Source organism: Protopterus annectens, chromosome 7.part0 (assembly GCF_019279795.1).
Source record: "Protopterus annectens isolate FY-2018-M chromosome 7.part0, PAN1.0, whole genome shotgun sequence".
NCBI lineage: Eukaryota > Metazoa > Chordata > Ceratodontiformes > Protopteridae > Protopterus > Protopterus annectens.
Window position 1 is genome coordinate 857,420,477 of NC_056739.1, and position 24,758 is coordinate 857,445,234.

Sequence of the window (24,758 nt, forward strand, 5' to 3'; positions counted from 1 at the left end):
GTGTTTATCAGATGGATGAGAATTAGATAAATTTGTGTGTAGGCATAGCAGATTCATAGTGCCTTGACAATTCTTGGGTTTGGCATGCATTTGCAGGAGGCATGCATATGTCAGGGAACGAGAGAGAGAGAGGAAAAATAAATGAGCTGGGGATAGTGTGGTAGTTACTGCACAGGATTAAGGCTATGAACTCTTAAGCTTCTTCCTGTAGACCAAAGCCTTTATTTGCATGTCTTGTAACTCTAAAGAAGCACTTAACTAGGTGGTTCTCTGGGCAAGTTGGGAAACTTGGCTAGCTTCTTCATCGATCTGGACTACATGCCTAGTAACTACTGTGAACATATGAACCTAAGAACTCCCAACGCATAGTAACATCAGGAGGTTTCCTCACAGATCAGCTGCTGATGGCAAGTATGTACCTTTCATTTTTACTGATTACTACATTGTATTAAGACTATATATAATATTGGTATCTTGTGTCTGAAGAGCAGCTCTGGTTACATGGTTGGCAGTTCTTTGAATGAACTTGCAGGTGATGATGTCCTATGATTTAGACTATCTTCTTAACTGAATTAGGAAAAAATAACAGACACAAAATGATTTTTTCAGACTTTTATTAAAATATTTACATTATAAATTTGCCAGTATATAGCAGTAAAAACTGTACAGTAACCAAGTCAAATGCTCGTGTTACACTGTTGTGATTGCGTTCATACTCATCAGCTGGGTATATCAGTACAATTTCTGATGGGTCTGGCAATGTGCTTATTCACTCACTGAAAGCCAGTGCTAAAGAGTACTGAGCTAACAACTTGCAAGACCTGAAACCATTTCATAGTGCTGTCATTTGTGGGTTCAGAACAGTGACAAATCACATTATCACTGTTAAGGTTAAGGCCAGGAAAAAATAAACATGCTGGCGTGACCCAGTAATGTAGAAGAATAAGGTACTTCAAGAACCTTGTTTATATGTCTCAGGCATCATCTGGATTCAGGATTTAGATATTAGCATGATGGTGTAGTATCTAAGAATGGCTCATGGGGTCATATACAGCTTTTTTTCCTTAATGGTTTTGATGTTGCATTTACCTGAAGCCTGTTTCGAAATGGTGATTTTACGGGTGTTCTTCTTCAGCAGGGAATGGCCCACCAAGAGATCCTGATTGTACCTGTGCATATGCATGCTTCAACTTCCTGGAATCATTCTTACCATTGCTGTGTTAGTTATTTAGTGTATAAGGGAGAGATGGAGCTTTAACGTGCTGTGATATTCTCTTCTGCTGTGTGTGTTGTGGAAAATGGGGCTTATTTTCCATGGAGCAAAATGTCAGGGTGTAGAGTGGCTATCCCCATTTCCCCAATGCATGGAAATAGTTTACAGTAGAACATACCTTCTGCCTTACTAAATGGTGATTGTCAGTATTTCTAGCAGTGAGTGTAGAAAATGGATGAAGGTATCCTGCAGTCTGCTTCCTTCTTAACTTAATTATTGTATTTGCACGTAATTCCTACAGTGAAGTTTATTACCATGCTACGTATGCATATCTTCTTTGTTCCGTTCCCCCTGGTTTACTCCTCCTTCCTTTGCTCCATTTATAGTTGCATATTGCATACCTTACCAAAGCTGTGTGACCTGTTCACTGCCTAATGTTGCAACTTGCTTCCCTATGTCAGATCCACCAGTCATGGGTATCAGTAGGCATATATCATGTAAGTCATGATGCACAATTAATTTTTAAAGGGACGTCCTTCTGCTCGGCAGATACGAGTTTTGAAAATGAAGTTATTTGTAGTGATTGGAATGTTTTTCTAAGTGTTTATTTATTAGATGAGTACCATTTGTCCTTCAGCAATGCTACTTGACTTGGAATGGCTACATTAAATGAGACTATGCAGGCTGTCAACAAGAAGCTGTTCTCAATATGGATAAAAGGCATTTAACAGCCTATAATATTTTCCCCAAGAGAAATGGACTACACATTTTTTTTAACTTTGTTGAAAAAATAGGCATAATGTATTGCAGTGGACTTTAGTCCTAAGCCATCTTGGGAAGCTTTTAGGTATATAACATATACTTTGTAGCTCGTGTTTACTGAGCTGTGAATATTTACACTGCTTTTGCTTTAAAGAATTAATGATGCCGTATGGTAGCTGTCATAAAACGAGAGTGAAAGATTGTAGAACAGATTTGTTCAATTATTTAAAGGATGAAGTCAGTAGTTACCTCAATTGTTTCCCTGCACTGACATGGATTTAAAAGCAAATTACATTATTCTGAATTACTAAGGGAAGCAAGAGTATGTGTCCTTGGAAACTTCTGCTGTTGGAGAAGGTATCTCCTGGTTATTGTGTGGAGGTAATAGTAATAAATAAGTGTAGGCTGTTTGTATCAAGTGGGCACAGTGGTACAGTGGTTAGTGTTGCTGTCTCATGGTTGATTAATTCTCTGGCATTATCCACGGTGCCTTCAGCAGAGTTGCTGTATTGTCCCTTTATCCTTTGTCCGCTTCTGCTATGAAGTCTTAACTCCCGATCATTCTCATTGTGTATCCTCATTTAAACAATTTCATAGGCTGCCCCTAACCTGCATAGTAATGGTATAGGTCAAAAACATGTTTTTGCAGGAGGGTGGCTCCCCTGCACCTCTACTTGGAGGAAATCCTCCTCCCCATATACTTAGAGTAACTCTACTGTCACACAATAACAGAAAAAGAATTATGTCCACAAAACAGCACACAGCAGTCTCGGGTAATCGCCTTTTTCACTCTGGTTAGAGTGGACAAGTGATTCTCATGATCATAATGCTCAAGAACATAAAGTGAAGCCACTTTGTCTGTGTGAGTTTTTTACTGGGTGTTCCAATTCATCCCACAACCCAAATACATTCAAGTAGGTTAATTCACAATCGACTAAATTGCCTGTCAGTATGCATTTGATGCATGTATGAACCTGTGATAGACTGGTATCCAAGATTGATTCTTATGTTCAGAAAGAGTGCGGTAAAATGAGCCTTTAACACAGAGGTCCTCATCGCATGCTGAATGGCACCTTTAGATAAGAAAATACTCTAAATATCTTGGTAGAGTTTAAATTATGTAGTGAAGCAGAGTAAATTGGATTGTAATAATTTTCACAATATTGTGTGTGTATGTACGGCTGTCTCTAACGGCACAGACCTTGGCCATCATTTTGTTTTTTACAGGTACTTCAGTTGCTTCCTAGTGTTAACTGTCTGCTTTTATAGTTTTTGTATTTGTTCTGAACCCTCAACTCTGAATAGAATCAAGTCATTATAGAGGAGTAAATGAATGGATATTTACACCAGATTTACCTTTTTTTAAACGTAGCAATTTGCATTATGGGAACATTTTTTGAAGCCCTTGCACCTTTCAGCATGTTGTTCTGTATTCTCAGAACAAACAGATTTTTTTTTTCCTTATGATCATATCCTTTATTAGGCTGGCTCAATTTGTTCCTCCATACAAGGGACGTACCTAGTACCATATAGGAGTGAGAGTCACCTGGTGAAGATGCCGCACAGACTACCATGAGGTTTTTCTGTGGTCTTCCTAGAATCCTTGGGTCAGAGATAATTTCTGTGGCCTCATACCACACTTGGTCAGGGATATCAGCTATTTTCTTCACTGTGTGGACCCACTGTGCTTTTGGCCATGCAGGTGCATGCTTCTGACCCCCTGCCAACAAAAGCTACAGCCAACCAGTTTATGGCTTAGTAAGCCAAGGACCACTCTCAGGATATGCCCTGCACCACCCCATCCTCTGAGGAATGTGATCATCCTGCTTCCCTCATGATGGATACACCCATCCTGCTTTACCTGCGCTGTCAAACACCTGAGCCAGTAGTTGAACTCGGGTCACTTGGGCCCATGGTCAGTGCTTTATTCTTCTGTGCTAATGTAACAGGCTCAGAACAAACAGTTATAACTGGATACACACCATTATGACCTAACAGCAGTTATGAATGTACAGCACTGGGGAAAAAAGATATAGCCATTGCCATTACAAGAAGGAGCTACAGAAAATGTTGTCAATAAAGCTAAGTGTGATACACTGGAGGTGGCTCGACTGACTGATGTTAACTTATTCTTGAAGATGTGTTTGCACTGCTTACTTTTTCATTCCCTATTGACTAGAATATGCTTGCTTAACTGTGCAAGTGACACGTTTACTGAATTGTTTTGTTGTATACTCTTCTGTTATGCTGAGGATTCCACATTGTGTGATACCATTCAGTCTAATTCTAGTGTTTCAGCCTCTTAGCTAGTACTAAGTTAAACTTAACCATTTCTGTTTACGTCTCTTTAAGTCCAGTTCTGAGGTTTTTATTATCTGGAATTTTTTTAGCAGAGTAGTATACTATTTTACTCTACTGTTGTTAACATAATTATCTTTCTCTACTACCATAAGCACTTGTTTATCGAATAGTTTTATACTGGCAAATGCAAAGCAAAGCAGACATGAATTTTTGTTAATAAATTATGCTGAAAAGTACATAAAGTTAAGATAATTTACGTTCTACATTTAATTGCAGTAATAAAACTAACTTTGGAGCAGCCTAAATACAGCTGCATGTGTAAATAAAACAGCTTCTAATTACCACCTATGTAAATCAATCAAGTATTGTATAATTGTGATTACACTTGCTTATGCCTCAAGCTCTGTATTTTACAAGAGAGAAAAAATATGAAAGAAAATTGACAAATATAAATGCACATGATTTCTTTAAAGGACATTTGTGAGGTGACATGTTTTCTTTTTTTCCTTAATATTTTTCTTATAGATTTTTGTGATTTGAACATGCATGTAGAACAAGCTGTATCTTTTTGCTTACACTCTGGTTTTGTGTCTTTTGCAAACAGTACAGTAACAAAACATCTAATAACCTAAAACTGGACTTCTATTACTTTTACCTTTCTGTGTAATTAACTTCAAAGCTATATTCTGCACTGCAGTTATATATAATAAGATACATACTTCTCAAGTAGTAGCATCTAAAAACTGAAACAGTCCATTATGTATATATTTATATGGATTTCCTTCCAATCCTTGAATGATTGTTTACTTCTTAAAATTTCCAATATGTAGACCCTGTCCATTGCCCATACATCGAAAGGTGGAGGGTTCAATCTGCCAGTGTTTTACTGGGTTGTTGTAAAGAGTGATTCCATTGTAGAATGTCTTCTTAATCCGAGATCCTGCAGGGCAGAAGTCATTCACTCCCACACTGGCAATATTGTTATCATGGAGATACACAACCTGTGGATCAGAAGAGAAATAATTTTAAACAAGAAATGAGCTATAGAACATCTAGCACCACTCTTCTGCCTCAATGCCACTTTTATATGTTTGCATACTTTATATATATATATATATATATATATATATATATATATATATATATACACACTTATACTGGTGATTCTGCACAGTTTATGAGTTTTAAGACCATAAAAAAAAGCACAAAGTGCCGAAATTCACAAGTCTTGTTCCATAGAGCAGAGGGATGGAGCCTTGACTGCACCCCTGGCAAATGGAATTGGATTAGGACACAGCTTTGGAGAAGCCTGGGGGTGAAGGTGTATGGCCTTCTCACCTCTCCCGGGGGGGGGGGGTTGTGCATTCTCAGTAGCACACTAGGCAGCATAATTTCCATGATGGTGGATTGGGAAAACATTGGCAAATGTTTTGGGAGGGAGGGGCAGGTTTGGTTCAAGGGGATACCTCGTTATAGAATGGTCTGTGTGATCATGGCTTGTTCCCTCTCCAGCAAGTGCTGCAGGGAAGGTGTGCTTAAACAAAAAAATCTCAAACTGCCCTGATGGCTGTCTAAATTATATCTCCTTCTGACCCTTACCCTGTAATGGAGAACAAACAGGTTGATTGACCAGGAGGGTACTGATGGTTGACAGCAGAGTTAAAATGCATTAAGAGAAGTACTTCTAGATAATAAAAATGCAGCAATATTCTTCATTTCCATATAATGTATCACAAAATTGTATATCTAGGTAGAAGTGTTTTTCCAAGCCCCACACCTTTATTTATAACCTCACTCGTAAAACAAGAACAGTTCCATATAGCATTAAACATGCCCTAATTGTGCTGGCATTTTTGTGAAGGGAGCTAACAATTGATATTGATTACAAGTCAGTTGTTAATCTTCTGTTACAAATCAAATGTATGTGAAGCTGGATGAGGGTATGCTTACAGAAATAACATTCCTTCATCTTAAAAGTTTTTTTTGAAGCAGTAGATCACAATATCCTGCTTCAAAAGCTGTCCTCTTGTATGTTCTCTAATGATGCCATTCTCTGGTTTGAGAAGCGTCTTTGGGAAGAAACCTCCAGAGTTATTGGTTCCTGTTCATAATCTCAGTCAGATGTAATCTACAGCTGAGTACCCCAGGCAGTGCTAGGACCTCTTCTCATCATTTATTAATGACATCCCCTTTAACCTCCCAGACACCAGTCTGTTTCTTTATAGAGATGAGATGGTGCTTACCAAAACAGGTATATATGGCAGAATTATTTCTGTAGCTATACAGGTGGAGCTGAAGGTGGTTTGGAACTGGTAAACAAATAATAATTTAAGTGTTAATACTTCAAAAACTGCAGTCATGCTTTTTGGAGCTTCACAAAGGATGAAAAGGAACAATGCTATTGCTATCATTGATCGCACTATTGCTCCCATTACATCGATTATTCATCAGAGATACCTTGTTATAACTTCAGACGAGGTAATTTCCTTTTCACCCCATACAGAAACTTGGGTGAACAAAGTCCTATCACAACTTAAACTGTCCTATAGCATTTCAAATTTAATTACCGCAAAGGGAAGGTGTGACATAATGGCTAATAAAGTGATTCCTAGACTTGAATGCGGACTACATTTTATAAAACACTTTACTCCATATGATATTTCTTTTATACAAACTACAGAGAATAAAATACTCATTTTTATTCATCTGTCAAAGTATGGGGAACATCATTGCATCCCACTACTGAAAGGTAAATGGTTGCTAATTGCAGTGTGCGTGTGTGTGTACCACCTGCTTCTAAATATTCTAACTTTCAAAGTTCCCCACAAGGGATACTGTCAGCAAATCATTAAAGATTGAAGTTAGAAATTAATGACAGACATTTGAGTTTTAGACTTCATACCCTTCAGAAAATTCATGCTAATGCAAAACCTGTTATTCCATCAACTTTCTAAGTTTGTAAGAGCAATATTTAAAAAGTGTCCCTATTTGTACCACTTTTTTATGGCTTTGTCCAGATTTCGTACTCGACGAGGTTGAGCGGTATGGATACTGTCCACCTCTTTCAAATAAGTTCATGGCAAAACATTATGAAAATATGCTTAGGAGTTCTAAAGTAACGCATCTCCCTATACCACCTTTTAAATTAACCATTAATAAAACAGAAAAAAAATCACAAAATTGGCTCATTCTTGCTGGAATACAGGTCCCCAACATTTGATCAGTAAACACATGGACTACCCTCAAGAATAAATTAAATTCACAGCTGGTAGAGAACAATAAATGCAAATACTTTCCAGGTGTCAGGTAATACAGCATTACTTGTAAGCTCTAAATTCCATTTTTGTACACCTTTTCAAGCATCAGCACTGCTGATTTTGTATACTTACTTTACTATGTACATTTGTATGTAGGCATATACAGTTTTTGAAAGTTTAACATGCTTGCTGTATTTTAACTATATAAAATTTTGGCTGCTTTAAACCCATAATTATGTATACATGCTCACTATATTGCTGATCGATTGCTTTTATCATATTCATGTATTGCTCTGATGTTATTAAAATTTTCTTTGTCATATATGTATATTTTCATTTTGCCTTGCTGAAAAAAAAGGTTATTGGATCAGTTAACTTACTCTCTTATGAAATGTTAAAATAGGTAAACAAACCTGTGGACACAGAGCAGGGCTCTCAAACCCTGATAGCTCAAGGGTTGCATGAGGTTGAGTGCACTCAGCTGACAGCAGGCACCCAAAAGATATATTTGCAAAACTCAAAGAAAAAAATATTCAGTGTATGAGGTAGTTTCACTTAACTGATTCCAGCTTGAAAAAAGTGCAATAAATTGGAGTATTGCACAAAAAATACATATGGACTTCCAAGATGACTGCACACTGATCAACAGGTTGATATCAGCTCTCCTATTGAGAAAATAAAAACTGTAACAAAAATAAAAGGCCCAGAGAAACTGTCAGCTTGGGTAAAATTCAATTATTTGCTAGTAATTGCACTGCCTGGATGAAAAAAAGAAAGACATTTGGAAAATCTGAGAGAAAATTAACCAGAAAAGAATCATCATCCTTCAGCTTCCATTAACTTAAAGGAAAAAAATAAATCAAATGTGTTCAGAAATATTTAAAGTAAATGAAACACTGAATGAATATATAAATTCAAATAAACAAACCTGGAAAACAATAGAAGAAAATTTATCTAGCTATTCAAATGAACTGATAAAACTGCAAAAAATCAGAGCTTGAAATGAAGAAAAGGTTAGCAGAGCCTAAGGCTTCTCAGGAAGACTGTTTCAAAAATGATAGTGTTAGAAGACAGAGGACATAGAGAAAACGTAAGATTTTCTGCTGTACCTGAGTGTCTGAAAGGAACAAGACTGTATTAATGTTATAAAAGCACAAATAAGAAACTGGACTGGTGTTCCATAGGACAATGCTTTGCCAGGGATGGTTTACACCTCTCCCCTCTAGGCTTTCAAATATTAGCTAAAACATTGTCTTCTCCCATAGTACCTTTTTTAGGCAATGCCAAACTGAAAGTACTTCCAACATAGCAAATCAAAACCAAGAAAATCTAAAGGTATTACTGCTCAGTCCTAGGAGCCTAAACAAAAAACTCCACTCCCTGGAAGCTGTCTTTACACTAGAGAATGCTGATGTCTCTGCGGTCCCTGAGACATTGTTTAAAGTCATGGAGAACACACCATCAGTGCAAGGTCCACACATTTTGATCAGCTACTTCACAGGCAGGGACTAAAGGTGGAGGTGTCTCTATTTACATCAAAAATAAATATGCTTGAGCTGCTCCATGTTCAAATCTTCATAGTTAAAGTCCAATACCACTTCCTTGCAAGCTATAGGTTCCCCTCTATGACCCAGGAAACCCATCCCATGTATTTAAACTTATTAGAGACACTAACCGTCCAACTCAATGACTTTAATTACCCCACTATTAACTGGGAATCCTATACGACATCAAACGTACATGCACAGAGATTCCTGGATTTTGTAAACACAAACGCCCTGGACCCAGATAGTCAATACACCAGCCAGGGGTGCAACCATACTGGATCTGGTATCACTAATATGGGAGAGTGCTGCACACCCACTACTGTAATGTCTTCCTTGGTATGGTCAAACACAAAATGGTCTCTTCTGAAGTAAAAATAAAATCAGGACCCCCAGCTCAACTGGGAATATTCAGTAACTATTCTAAGGCTAACCTCCTGCTATTAAGAGAGAACCTGGCAAAATTTCAAGCCCCTATAAACCCTGAGAACACTTCTACCTATGCAGAACTGTTTACAGAAACCCTGTACAAGCATGTTAATAGCTGCATAGAGGCAGCTGTACCCACCCAGAAGAAGTACAGAACTAACTCAAAAAACAAGCCACTTTGGTGGAAACACAAAATCAATTGGATGTATAACAGGAGGAAGAAAATCATGGCAAAAATTAGGAGGTGCAGCACCCAGAAGGATAAAAGCACTCTCATCAAACTAAAACAACTCCGAGGACAAATAAAGTCTAGCAAAGCCAAATTTGAGGTATGTTTGGCCTCCCAGGCCAAGGAAAACCACAAAGCATTCTTTAGATATGTCTGCAACCTCAAAGACAATACACAATTATGTGCAGAGCTCATTGTAAATGGAGCCACCTGTACTGACCCAGAAGATATAGCAAACCTTCTGGCTGATAAATTCAGCTCCAACTTTACTCATCTCTCCCCTTCAACCTTCCTTCAGGAAATATCAAATATAACTCCCGCTACTGTCACTAGGGAACAGGTCCTTAATGCTCTCTCTAAGACCAAGAACACTGCATTAGTGGGCCCAGACAATATCCCAGGATGCCTTCTACATATCATGAAACATGACCTCTCTGGGCCACTGGAATTACTATTTAACCGTAGCCTCCAAACAAGCTTTGTGTCTAATAAATGGAGAAAGGCAACAGTCATCCTTCTACACAAAGGTGGGCCATCTTCAGACCCTGGAAACTAAAAAGTCTCACTAGTCTTAAATGCAAAGCCATGGAAAGAATTATCATGGAGATTATCAATAGAGATATAGTAAACCTCCAGACCCTGGATCCAACTCGGTTTGGTTTCGTCAAGGGCAGATCATGTGTACTCAACTTGGTGGACTTCTTAGAACGTCACCAAAGCAGTGGATGAGAGCAAAATCATTCACACTGCCTACCTTGACCTGGTCTAGGCATTTGACACAATACCCCACTCTGGCATTGTTGACAAACTTAAGAGCTTTGGTACAAATCCGTAGGTCTCCCGGTGGATAGCCAACTGGCTCACAGACAGGACACAAGAAGTTAGAATTGGGTAGTCCTCCTCTACAAAGAGGCCAGTCACAAGTGGAGTCCTTGGACCATTCCTTTTTAGCATTTACTTCTCAGAGGTCAAGGCCAGTGTCAGTGTCTGTGGCTGACTAAATTTACTGATGATTGCAAATTAGGAGCTATCTTTGAATCATACACTGAAACCAATGTTCTCCAAGACGGGCAGACACAGACAAATAACTGGGGTCAGTGCTATGGACTAAAGCTAAATGCCAAGAAATGCATAATAGTATCCTTTGGGAAGTCATCCATCCCTGCTAACTGTCATATTGACAGCACACCCCTTAGAGGTGACCCAGTAGTCATGGACTTGGGGGCACATGTAGATAGTAATCTAGCTTTTGATCGTCACGTGTCTAAAGTAGTGAGGAAATCATTCTGTGCTGCACAACTTATAAACAAAGGTATGGCATCTAAGTCCAAGGAAGTCATTGTTCCATTATATTCGAAATACATCAGACCTATCATTGAGTACAATGCCCCCTTTGGTATGGTACCTAACCAGGCATATACAATAACTGGAACGTCCACAGAGGTTCCTCACTAAAAGAATACAGGGCATAAGTAATATGTCCTATGCAGACCGCCTCAAGGCCCTATCCCTGTATTCTGTCTCCTACAGGCTTTTGAGGGGAGATCTATGCCTGGAATACAGGGCATTGTCAGACCCCCACTCTGATGGACCTTCTGCATATCCACAAAATAAACAGTAGCATAATTACCCATTCTAAAGACTTAAACTTTGCTTGTGATATAAATAGGACCTGCTGGAGAGATAGGTATGTATCCCAGAGACAACCCCATCTATGGAACAAGCTCCCCATCTATGTGAAGCAGAGTTCCTCCCTAACCCAAGTCAAGTGCAATTTGGACAATTTGATGGGAAACCGATAATTCATCCCTGGTTTGGCACCTATGTCTCTAATGCAAACAGGTAACCTGTAAATGGTTAATCTCCCAGGCCCATGCATACACTTATCAAGGGTATCAGAACTTGTCAGAGATTTGGGATGCATGACTAGGTTTAAAAAGGACCTTGTGGTCATTAGCCTAGTTAACACCTATGAACTTGTTAATTTAAAGCACACATCATGTGTATGCTCCAAACCTGGCCATGAAAAAGCAGCCAAGGCCTATATTAGTAAAGATGTAAATATACCAGCAGAAACAGTTGCTCCTGATAACATTTTATCACAAAGGAAAAGTGTTAAAATAATTCATCCCTGGTTTGGCACCTATGTCTCTAATGCAAACAGGTAACCTGTAAATGGTTCATCTCCCAGGCCCATGCATACACTTATCAAGGGTATCAGAACTTGTCAGAGATTTGGGATGCATGACTAGGTTTAAAAAGGACCTTGTGGTCATTAGCCTAGTTAACACCTATGAACTTGTTAATTTAAAGCACACATCATGTGTATGCTCCAAACCTGGCCATGAAAAAGCAGCCAAGGCCTGTATTAGTAAAGATGTAAATATACCAGCAGAAACAGTTGCTCCTGATAAAATTTTATCACGAAAGAAAAGTGTTAAAATTTGGAGACATGAATAGGAATGACTGCAATTAGGGGTAAAAAGAACAGACAACAGAGGGTTGCAATTTACTGGAGGAAGCTGGCAAAGGAACCAATGTATTGGGAAGAAATACTTTGAGAAGGAAAGGTAATGTAATGGGAAGAGGCCAAGAAGACATTTAGATTGCAGGCTAGTGATTGCCTTCCCTACAGGGATTGATATCAGAGTATAGACAAAGAGAAAGGGATAGAGGAATTCTAAATGAAAGACCTGCACTGGTTGAGTTTTTAATTGAATATAGAACAGAAACTGTTGTTAAAAAAGAATAATTAGTAGGGCATATAAAATCTTGCATGATAATTATAAAAGTCAATCAGAAGAGGTCAGAAAACATTTGGAAGAAGGATTAGCTATGCAATTCACACATAAGGAATGGGAGGACATATGTACGACTCCCAAATATGCAATAAAGTCTAGAAGATTTAAGATTTTTGCCTGGAAGTGTTTGCATAGAACTTTTATACCCCAAGCAGACTCCAAAGAATTTTTCTTCAGGTAGATGGCAGATGTTGGAGGCATGATGGGGAAGAAAGAGGTAACTGGGAATATATGTTTTGGGAGTGTAATGAGTTGGCAAACTTTAAAATTTCCCTATAACGTACTGTGTCAAGAATACTGGGCAACCAAATGAGTGTGACTAAGGAAATTATTTTTTTTTAGGTGGGGTACAGGATCTGAATTGGCCTGACATAGTAAGGCCTTGTTAAGTTTAATTTTTGTGGCTGCCAACAAATCAATTGCTAGAAAGTGGAAAAGAAAATCTAAGTCTAAACCAAATATACTTGAAGTAGTGAATATTGTAACAGAAGTAAGGGAACAATAATTGGGATCTTTGGAAGGGGATATGAGTGAATTACTTAAAAAGTAATGGAAACTGTGGGAGTTGTATATGCAGAAAATTGTTTTTGAGGAGGAATAAGGTTTAAGATAAGGCAGGAATAATTTATATAATGTGATGATTATAAGACATATAAAACTATATGTGATGTAGAATGTTTGTACATGTGATCTTATTAATATTGTTTGATTACTTTTATATAAATGTAAGTCTGCCTATGTCACGAGTGATAATTCAGTAAAGGTGGACAATTATGTTGACATGCATCTATGTTCCCCAAAAATGTGCTATTATACAGCTTAAGAAAATTTTGGGAGAATAGTCTTGTAGCAGGGGCTATTATTTATAGGTGGGGACTGGAACTTGAGTTGCAATTGTGAAGATGTATTAGGAGGACCTAGAAGGAAAACCTTAACTAAAGAGAGTACATTTCTGACAAATATACAAGAATATTTGGTATAGAAGATGTGACTTTGGTAGTAGAAGCTGACAGAATTTATATATTCCAATAACTGGGTCTTTATTAAATATTCGAAGGTACAAAATCACGAGTACCTTTTAATAGACAAATAAGTGTTGAACGTCCTCTTAAGCGAACAGCCAAATCATCGATTTCTTTCCAAGGGAAAGAAATTGGTTGGCCATTATTTTAAATTTGCCATTTTCCCTATTATAGTGTGGGGGGGTGATGCCCCCCACTTAATAGTGTTTGTCATATTGTGTCGTGGGTTGTTGAACTACTGATTTCTTTCCCTTGGAAAGAAATCAATGATGTGGACATTCGGTGAAGGGGACGTTCGACAGTTATGTGTCGATCAATGGGTATTCGTTTTGGTGTATCTTCGAGGCTATAATATAGATCCCCAATAACTGGACTAGATAGAAGTCATATTTCATGGGAGCATGTGTATTTAATTGAAAGCTTTGACACACATCCTCTAAGCATTTCAGATCTTGCATCAGTAAAAGTTAAGATAAAACTTAGGATAATGAAGTAAAAATGAGAAACTGTTTCAAAGTTATATGTTAAAGAGGAAGAAATTTAAGGAATGAATAGAGAAAATTATTCGAGACTTATAAGGAAAGACTGAAGTTTATTTAAAAGGGATACCTAGTGAGTGAGATAAAAAGAAAATTGAGTTTAAAAATAGAGTGGGAATACAATAGAAAGAAATATGGGAAAGAAGTATTAGGAATTATTTAGAGGGGCTGACAAAGGTTAAAGTATTGCATAATCAGGGAAATCTGTCAGAACAAAAAGCGAAGCAACTGCAGAATGCTAATGGGAAAAATAAGGGAATATTTAGATAATATTTATGCATTTAGAAAGGTTGCTATTAAGCTACTATTTGTGATAACCCCCAGAGCACAAAAACTTTTAATATAGCAATTTAGGCAACAGAAATTAGAAAGGGTTGTCACCAAACTTAGGGAGCCTTTGTCAAGAAAAATAACCAGCGATCTTGTCGAGATATTAAAGATATTTCAGAAATTGTAAGAAAATGTTTAAAAAGCTGAGGAATGTGGAAACCAGGAAAAGGCACACATGCAAATATTTATGGAAGACTTCATTATTTTAAGATTAGGACGACAGCTAGTAGTTAAGATAGTAAGGCACTAATGTATATTCAATCACCAAGGTAGTATCCACGATCAAATGGTATTCATTTGAAAATTTGGAAGTTAAGGAAGAAAATGTTAGTCTAGCCAAAAGAATGATAGTACATAATATTGGTGCATCAAAATACTGACACTCACAAATGCCAAAAAAAAAAAAAAAATTCAAGCCCACTGGAAATATATTGAAAAAAGGTAAGGTACAAGGTTAAGAACATTTGATTGCCACCATTGAGATGATACCCTTGACCCATGTGCAAAAATGGGATAAAAGAATTGTAGATTGAATTATATTTTTCTGAATTTGGAATGCATTCTAGATTTGAGTTAGAACATTTCTTGTCTATTGCATGTATAACCAGTTGTCCTTATCTAAACCGAATGTTACTTGACTGTCTTCATAATGAGTAAATGGTTATATGATCAACACATCAGAGCTAATATAGAAAGTCTTAGCTATCTCCATTGTCAGAGAGTGACAAAGCCTGATTGTGGCCCTCTTCAGTAAAATTCATTTAGTAGCTAAAGTCCCTGGAGCTCAGGTGGAGGAGGAGAGGAATACTGTTTATTTGCTTGCCTGTCTTTGAGGGGAGAGAAGGGGTGTGTGCCTAAGACAACCCTTCTCAGTAGAATCAGTGGTGTAGGCAAAGGATCATTCTGAGGTGATCCTCTTCAAGGGAGGGCAGAACCATTAGATTATATCATGTAGAGGCATGACAGTGCACTGTAGAAGGCCATTACATGCCAATCTGTCAGATGCTAATAAGCATGTGAGGAGAGAGTTAGGCTTAAATCAAAAAATGTATCGTCTTCACAGATGAAAGTACCTATCCTGTATGTATTTGCCCATTTATTCCAGGGAATGAATGTGCTGTTATGGCTTTAATCTAGGGCAGGAAAAGGCTCAACCAAAGTGGCTAAGAGAAGCTGGAAAGTGAGACCTAGGACACCAGAAAATATATAGAAAACAGGGCAGCTTGATTGCACCATTGAAATTTAATATTAGTCAGTCCAATAAATATTATAGTCCCACGTATTTGAAAAAATGGGGAATATCAAGTGTTTAAAATCAATGTAGTTGTAAAAATAATTCTTAAAAGTTTTAAATATGCTGTTTCTATATATTGATTCTTTTGGTGAGTTTAAAAAGAACCAAAAGTTACATTTAATAGTTTATTTTTTATTGACATTGTGAGTCTGAAATTTATTTTTTTCAGAAGAAAATATGAATAGCCTTCCAAATTGTATCATATATTATGTCAGTCCAGTATGCTATCTAGGAAAGTAATACCTCCATTTTCCCAAGGTCTAGTATTGCATCATGTGTTGCATTAATGTAGTATACTAGGTAAGAGATGCGTTTCAGTGTGTGGAAATGTCAATACCTCCATTTTGTTAAGATCTAATATGATTCTTTAAGATAATTTTGGCCTTTTGGCTGACTAGAGGAAGGATTGATTTGATGTCTGTTTTTATTCTGTCCTCAACTAATGGGTTCGGATCCAAGCCCTTGGATCTGACTCGGCCGTGGTAAAAGCCTGTGGCAACCTTCAACTCTCGAACTTCTGTCTTACCCAGAATGCACCAACCCTTATTACCTCAGATCTCATTTGCAGCTTCAGGTGAAAAGACGTGGACCTTCGTTTATTCGAGCTTGGAGTGATAAGTAGCTTTAAAACTTAATTTTTTTCCTTTAAGCTCTTATAAATCTCTCAACAAAAGTTTTTTTGTTAATTAGTTTTCTCCCTCACCTTTTTACATCGAAATCTCTGTTTTTTTCTTTTTACCATTGGTGGTATTTCTTGTTACTATCATTAGTAACTTTTTTCTCTAGTTCTCTTCTACGTTTTGTCGTAGTCTTCAGTACCATTTTTTTGGTACTGTCTTTCCTTTAGTGCCTAACTAACAAAAAACTCTTTCTTTGTTTAAAGATATTTTTCTGATTTACCATTGTTGTTATTGTTGGTCTTTTTCTTCTGTGATGGCTGACAAAGAAAAGTGCCCAACAGGGTTCAAAAAATTTGGAAAATGCGGTCAGAAGATTCCTATGTCTGACTCGCACACGGTGTGTTTTTTTTCTTAGGCCCTCTCCACCTCCAGGAGATTTGCCCAGTCTGCCACTCTTTTAACCCTAGAGTGTTGGTATATCGCAGAAATAAACTTATACTATAGGGACTTTTGCCTTCATCCTTTGACAAAGCTATATCTGGGACATCCAAGGAAAAACTCAAGAAAACATCTGTCACTTCTGCAAGCACCTCTTCCGCATCCTCCAGGTCCTCAGAAAAATCCATAAAAAGAACTTCTTTGGATCCTATAGTTTTTTTGGATCCTACGAGGAAGAAACAAAAATTATTGGATCCAGCCTCTTCTTTGGATTTGTCCAAGTCCAAATTCAGGTCCGTGCATCTGATGGCTTTTTCTGATCCAAAGTCTCTGAAAAGCAAGGATTTGTTGGACACGAAGACTGCAGATCACATACCTACTTTACCGATTCTACCTAGAACAAGGTACTACCCTCCGTTGGACCCAGTTCCATTGGCTCTATCCACCTAATCATCTAGGAGTCTCACTGAATATTATGTAGAGAGGCTAGTGTGAAAGATCCTCTCAACGCAGAGCCAGCCTGCCCTTATCTCGGCTCCTACCTCTTCAAATCAGGAAGCCACATCCACAACTCCTCCAGTACCAATTCCTTCTTTGACTCCTATTCAAGTTTCAGACCCCTTGGATCCGAGTCGTCTGGCACCGTCTACTTAGGATCAGGAGATTTTCGTGTCCTCAGATCTGAGACTTGCTCTGAGCTCTTTGGTCCAGTCTGATCTGGAGAGCTCATGGAGCTGATTTAGCCTGTCAAGTCCGAGGTGCTTCAGTCGACTCCAAAAATAATGGAGCCATCTCTGCACCTTGGAGCCTCGGTGATGGTTAGTTTGTTTCCTTCATACTCAGGGAGGCTGTTTTCGGAGCAGGGCAGGACTATGGATCAGAGGATTGGGCTCCTGGATCTGGGTCCTTATCCCCCTCCAGGACAATCTTAGGGTTTTGGAGGGAGCTCTGTCTGCATCTCATGCCCAGGTGGTGCTCCCCCCCCCATCGGATCCTGTTTACTTCTGTTTCACCTCTGCACCTTGAGTTTCAACTATCCTCTTTACAGGAGCAGCAGATTTGAAAACCCCATACTTCTCACTAGGGTATTCCCTCCTCTTCTTTTAACTCCCCGGTGCATCCCACCGAGGAGGTCCCTAAGAAGAGGGCATGCAAGAGGAAGCATATAGATTACCCTTAATCTATCACAGAGGACACAGATTTTGATGGGGCGAGGGGTCCTCATGGTCACCTCCCGATGCTGTCACATTTGGAGACATCCTTGAGATCCTGAAACAGAGAGGTGGCTGGAAGCCCAGCAACCCTTCATTGGAAGAATATGTACTACTGGAGGCTTTTGGTACCAGTCCATCTACTTCCTGGGTGATTCCCACCCACTGACGAGCTCCTGGAGTTGGTCTCGCAGCAGGCATGGAAGGAGCCTGATGCTATTTAGCTCATTCCCAGGAAGCCAGATAAGATTATGACCCCCCCCACAAAGACTAAGCATTTTTTTTGGTTAAAAGACCCCCCTCCCGTTGATGCCATGGTTGTGGTGGTGGCCACCAGAAAGGAACTTGCTGACAAAAGCATCTCTCTTGATACCCTGACAAGGAGTTGCAGGTGATGGGCATATTCGAGAAGCATGTCTATGCTACAGCGACTTTTGCCTTAAAGTCTCTGAACTATTTGGCACATCTTGCTAGACTTCAGAGGGATCTGATTAAGAAACTTTCAGATACCTTCGCAGGAACCATGTCTGAAGAGGTGAAGGATTCAGTCACTTCTAAGCTGGCGATCCTACAGTCAATTTCTATGTCATCCATGAGGCTTATTTCTAAAGGAGCCTCAATGGCAGTGGGTTCAGGCATAGCCATTAGGAGACACTTCTGGATGCATTTGTGTGATTTTGCCGAGTCTTTTAAGTCTACATTCGTCATTGCTTCTTTTGACGGCACCTCTCTTTTTGGCCCCAAAGTAAGAGATACATTGTCCAGATGTGAGAAGAATAGAAAGACCCTTTCTGCCATGGGCTTATGTTTTTTTCCACCCTCTCAAAGATCCTTTTTGAGGAATTATTGAGGTGGTGGAAAGATGTGGTTCAAGAAATCACAAGGGTCTTTCCAGTGGAGGGTCTTCCCCCAGAGGCAGAGGGGGAAGTTCAAATGGTAGATGCTGCCCTCGCAGCAGAGGAGGCCCACAACATCAAGGGTCGGGAGAATCTTTCTTTGGCAAACCCTTTCAGCGCTTTTGAAAGGAGGCCCGATTGTTCCCCTCTGGAGGCAATTGGGGGTTGTTTGTTCCTGCACCAGAGAGCCTGGCTAGAAATAACAAGATACTTGGTTGCAGAAGATTATATTTAGAGGATATATAATTCCATTTTTCCTTCTTCCTCTAAATTCCAAGAAAATCTCCAATGTTCCACCCAGTCAGAGGGAACAAGCAGCCATTCAAATCCAAAAGCTACTAAACAAGAGAGTCATCTAAGTGGTCCCCCAGATCAGAATGGATCGAGAACTTACTCAAGATTCATTTTAGTGCTAAAGAAAGCAGGGAACTAGCAGCCATTTCTGGATCTCAGCAGTCTGAACAACTTTGTTTGGAAGACAATATTCCAGATGGTCACAGTTCAGTCCAGTCTTCTGTTTTTGGAAAATGGAATCAGGAGATCTCCAAGATGTGTACTATCATATAAAAATGAACAGATGATTCAGGAAATTCTTATGCTTCTGGGTGAGAGCCACTCATTACCAGTTCAGAGCACTGCCCTTTGGTCTTACCGCATCCCCCAGGGTGTTCACCAAATGCATTGCAGTGGTAGCAGCTCACTTAAGACTGCACTGATTCTGGGTATTTCCTTACTTAGATGACTGGCTCATCTCCACCCTGACCAGGCATAAGCTCATTTTAGCAAGAAAAATAATCCATACTTGTGCACGGTTAGACATATCCATAAATTTCAAAAAATCACAACTTCGACCAACTGAGACTGTAGGAGCACTGCTCGACACAGGATCAACAATAGCCTCCCTTCCTGTCTCCAGAATTCCAACTTTAAGATTGCTAGTCAACAAGATACTTTGCAGTACCACAGTCACAGCTCACCTGGTCCTATAGGTACTAGGTTCGATGGCAGCAATAAATCTTGTTCCACTGGCCAGATTCCACATGAAGATTCTTCAGTGGATGCTGGCATCTCAGCGATTGATACTTCAGCTGCCCTTATTCGCTCGAATATGAATCACTGACTCATGCAAAAAAGATCTGAGGTGGTGGACCCAGTCGAAATAACTGCTGCAGGGCCATTTATTTGTCACTTCTCAACCCGAGGCCATAATGACCATGTATGCTTCCCAGCTGGGGTGGGGGTGGCGAATTAACTGGGAAAGACAGTCCAAGGCACGTGGTTCCCCAAAGAGGCACATTTGCATATAAACATTCTGGAGGTGACCAGTGCTTTTAGCATTTCAAGCCTTTTGGGAAGCTCTCCTGTCAGGAACGATTGCAATACAAACAAGGAGGAACCAAATCATACTCCCTATGTCAAGAAGCACTAAGGGTGTTGCAGTGGGAATCTCTTCCAATCACTTATTCCGGGGAAGTCCAACATGCTAGCAGACAAAGTGAGCAGGTGCATTCTGTTACCTCACTAACAGAAAATAGTGGAAATGATTTTCCGCAAGTGGGGCCAGCCTTGCTGCGATCTGTTTGCATCTTTCCTAAACAACCAGTGCAGCAGCTACTTTGCCCTAATCCCCCATCAGGGGGAGTCACCAAGGGATGATCTTATCCATTATTAGCCCCCCCCCCAGGTTACTGTCCCAATCCCTCTAATACCAACATTTCTTCAGAAAGTTGCGAAGATGAAAAGCAAGGTCATTCTCATTGCACCCTTTTGGCCTTGACAAATTTGGTCCCCCTTCCTTTGGCCTCATTTGATCCATCAACCTTGGATTCTGGATCCAACTCCAGACCTGCTATCTCACCTGACAGACGTGACTCATCCATACCATCCAAATCTCAAACTAACTGCTTGTTTTTTCATTTCCAGTAATAGCCAGACAACCTATGCTGTCTTCTGTCCGTCGGATTCTATTATCTTCACTCATTATTTTCACTCAGACTATCTACAAGGAAAGCTTATGCTCGCAAATGGAAAAGATCTGTACACTGGGCAGTTCAAAATAATGTGGAACCATTTTCTGCTCCAATTCACATGATCCTGCAATTCTTGTCATTGCTTTTTAATCAAAGGGCCAGTTCTTCCACAGTAAAGGTCCAATTAGCAGCGATTTCCAATTTCCATGTTGGTCTTGATGGCTCTTCCCTTGCTTCCCATAAACTTTGTAAGGCCTATCTATAAGGAGTACTTCTGTTGAGACCCCCTGTTAAAGATCCTACTCTCCATGAGACTTAACATTGATACTGCAAGCTTTTGTCCTTCCACCCTTCAAACTAGCACATACCTGCGATCTAAAATTTCTGTCTTGGAAGACTTTGTTTCTGGTGGCCATTACCTCTGCCATACGGATTTCAGAAATTCAGGCCCTGTTGGTAAAACCTCTATAACTAATTTTTCATAAGGATAGTGTTACTTTACGAACAAATGCATATTTTTTGCCAAAAGGGATATCAGATTCCAACATTAACCAATCTATCAAGCTACCAGTTTTCTTCCCAAGTTATGCAAACAAAGGTGAATATTTGTTGCATTCACTGGATGTGTGCATAGGCAATTGCGTTTCTGTTTACACAGAACAAAAGACTTCAGAAATTCAGATCAGTTATTTGTTTCCTTTGCTGAAAGGAACTTGAGCAAGCCAGTGTCTAGAGTTTTCCTAGCCAAATGGAGTACTAATTGCATTTTCTTCATTTACAATAAATTTAACTTGACTTTTATTAAGCAAATGCGTACTCAGTGTGCAAGGTGAATAGCAGCTTCCTCAGACTTTCATTCAAGAGCCTCCATGGATGACATTTGTGCAGCTGCAACTTGGGCCTCACCTCACACTTTCATCTCTCGTTAAAAATTAGATTTAGTTTGTAGAAGTAGGGCATCATTTGGCTCAAAGGTGCTTAGGAATATCCTTCCCTGAGGCCACCCTGTGATTCCAGCAGCTGGGGACTCTGTCTTATCAGTTGAGGACAGAATAAAAATTGACAACAACAGATAAAGAAGTTAAGTACTTATCGTAATGTTATATCTGTGTTGCCCATTTTCATTCTTCCTCAACTCCCCACCCACCCCCAAACAATGTTTTCTGGAAGAGCGAGTTTTTGAGGTCTTCCCCTTGCATTCTATGGGCTCCAAATATAGCTTTGTGCTACCCTTTTTTGCTATAATACTGCTTAAGGTTTTTTTCCATAAGAGCAAAGTGTCTAGTCTTTTCCTATAGTCTGCAAACAAGATTTGAGGTAATAAGGGATGGTGCATTCTGGGTAAGGGAGAAGCTTGAGAGTTGAAGGTTGCCGCAAGGTTTTACAACAGCAGAGTCAGATCCAAGGGCTTGGATCCAAACCCATTAGTTGTGGAAGAATGAAAATGGACAGCACAGATGGAATGTTATGGTAAGTACATAACTTCTTTTTATATATTATTAATTTGGTTAATCTGAGAATTTGGATGGAACTAAGGAAGTAATTTTGATGATGTAGATAAAACATCTTAAGTTTAAGTCATCCCCTTCCCTTTCTTTTTCAAGCTTTCTAGTCATCTTAGGGTTTTCCAGCTTTCCTTTTACTGGGACTTTCTCCAATAACTAGTTAGGGCCGGCATGAATCTTAAGGCCATCTGGGGGAGCGAGTCATGAATGGCGACTGCTACCACTGAAGGGACATTAATTACCCCCCCCCCCTCGTTTCCTTGCTTCTTCCCTGCATTCATTTAATAAGTTTGAGTCATACTCCCCTCTGTGGAGTATGCTTTCCCTCAAAGAGTGCCTTAAATGAATGTCCCTTATCCTCAGATGCCTGGGCATGTAGTTAGGGCTTTTATCCATCTAAAGCATGTTTCTGGCTCATATTTAATTCATCTTGAGATGTAAAAATAAAATGTAACCAATGTACTTAGAAATTAATAGTATCATAATTAGTTTTAATAATCTAAATGTAAAATGATACCTTCAAGATGTTTTAATTGTTTATAGTTCCAATTATATATTATAAAATTGTCTGTTGGCTTCTCCTGTTAGGGTTCACCACAGCAGATCACCAGTCCGCAGATTGATTGGCAGTGAAGTTTTTATGGTGTTGAGTTGCCAGCCCGGTGCCCGGCCTTCAGTAAAGGCACACACATACACACACACCTATTGCATCTCTTTAAAACTTATTTGACCACAGGGAGGACATGCAGACTCCCCACAGAAGGCACTGCAGCCAAGAATCAAACCGGAGAACCTCTTGCTGTGAGGTGACAACATTAAACGCTGCACCACCGCAGCCAACAGTTCCATAGGTTCATAGGTAGGTACTAGGCTATCTGCCCTGGGGCCTATACAAGCCCAGACAAAAAGGTACCCTGGCTTTTGCCACCCAAGAAAATTATTTTCCTGTGCCACTGTTAAGCAGAGCCACAGAAGTGATCCCCGGGGTGAATTTCCTATTTCCCATCCAATCATCAAGATTTTTCTTGGAAGAGTGCTAATGAGGAGCTTTGTTTGATATAGATGGGTAGTTTATTCCAGAGTATGGGAAGTCTCTGGGACAGGAATCTATCCCTCCGGCATGTTCTGTTTATTGTGGTGACAAGGTTTAGGTCCCTAGAGCATGTAGCTCAGAGGGATTGGGATTTCTTTAAGTGGAGCAGGCGATATGTGACAGAGTAAAGCTAGAGTTTTTTGAGACTGTCTGCATAGGGCATCTGTTGGTGGCCGGTAATCCTCTTTGTGAGGTATTTCTGCGGCCTTTCCAGTTGTTGTAGATGTGTTGTGAGGTATATACCAAAAGGGACGTTGTATTCTATAATGGGTCTAATGAGTGATGAGTAGAGGGGAACAATGACCTCTTTTTTTCTGGATGAGAAACCTTTTGTGATGAGGTGTGCCAAGTAGAAGGATTTCTTGACTACTGTGGCGATGTGATTATCAAAGGAGAGACTACTGTCCACCTGTGTCCCAAGGTCTCTTATCACACTTTCAGTGTTAAGTATACTACCGCCTATGTTGTAGTTCATGGGTACAGAGTTTTTACCAAAGGGGATGACAGTGCACGTGCTTGAGGCCATGGCTTTGACACCAGGCATCTGTCTCAGTGAGGTCCTTTTGTAGGATGTCCAGATCGTTAGGAGTTTCGATTATGGCTCCTAGTTTGCAGTTATCTGCGAACTTCGTTAGCCAATTACCTTCTGTGTTAGCCTATACTTCAGAGAAGTAGATACCAAACAGGAGAGGACCCAGGACTGAACCCTGTGGTACTCCACTTGTCACTGGTCTGAAGTCGGATTTGGAGTCTGCTACTTTCACAGTGTGGGTTCTGTCAGTGAGCCAGTTGGCAACCCATCTTGTGACATAGGGATTTATACCTAGTTTAGTGAGTTTATCTATAATTCCAGAGTGGGGGATGGTGTTGAAAGCCTTGGCAAGATCTAGATAGGCTGTGTGAACCACCTTACCCTCGTCTATGGCTTTGGTGACTGCTTCAAAGAAGTTTTTCAGGTTTAGGAGACATGATCTGCCTTTTACAAACCCGAACTGGGTGGGGTACAGAGTTTGGAGATTACCAATGTCTTTGTTTATAATTTCCGTAATGATGTATTCCATGTCCTTGCAGACCAGGCTCATCAGGCTAATGGGGCAGTAGTTCCCGGGGTCCGTGGTGGCTCCCCCCTTGTGGAGTGGGATAACAGTCGCTGTGCACCATTCAGCAGGCACAAAGCCTGAGGTGAGGCTATGATTGAACATAGTACTTAGGTGGGGTGCCAGTTTGTTCTGTAGTTCATGTAGAACGCAGCCTGGGATGTTGTCTGGTCCCATGGATGCTGTGTTCTTGGCTTTGGAGAGTGT

General features: G+C 39.7%; 1 protein-coding gene across 4 annotated transcripts in view; it reads right to left on the reverse strand.

The window, feature by feature from the left end:
• Positions 1–597: 597 nt before the first annotated feature.
• The window catches only part of ASPN (asporin), a 433,787-nt gene continuing 409,626 nt past the window's right edge, over positions 598–24,758 (reverse strand). For all 4 annotated transcript variants that reach the window (XM_044077412.1, XM_044077411.1, XM_044077409.1 and 1 more), the window contains exon 8: positions 598–5,277. In XM_044077412.1, the coding sequence (XP_043933347.1) occupies positions 5,080–5,277 (198 nt within the window). In that variant the 3' untranslated portion in view covers positions 598–5,079. The remainder of the gene's footprint in view (positions 5,278–24,758) is intronic.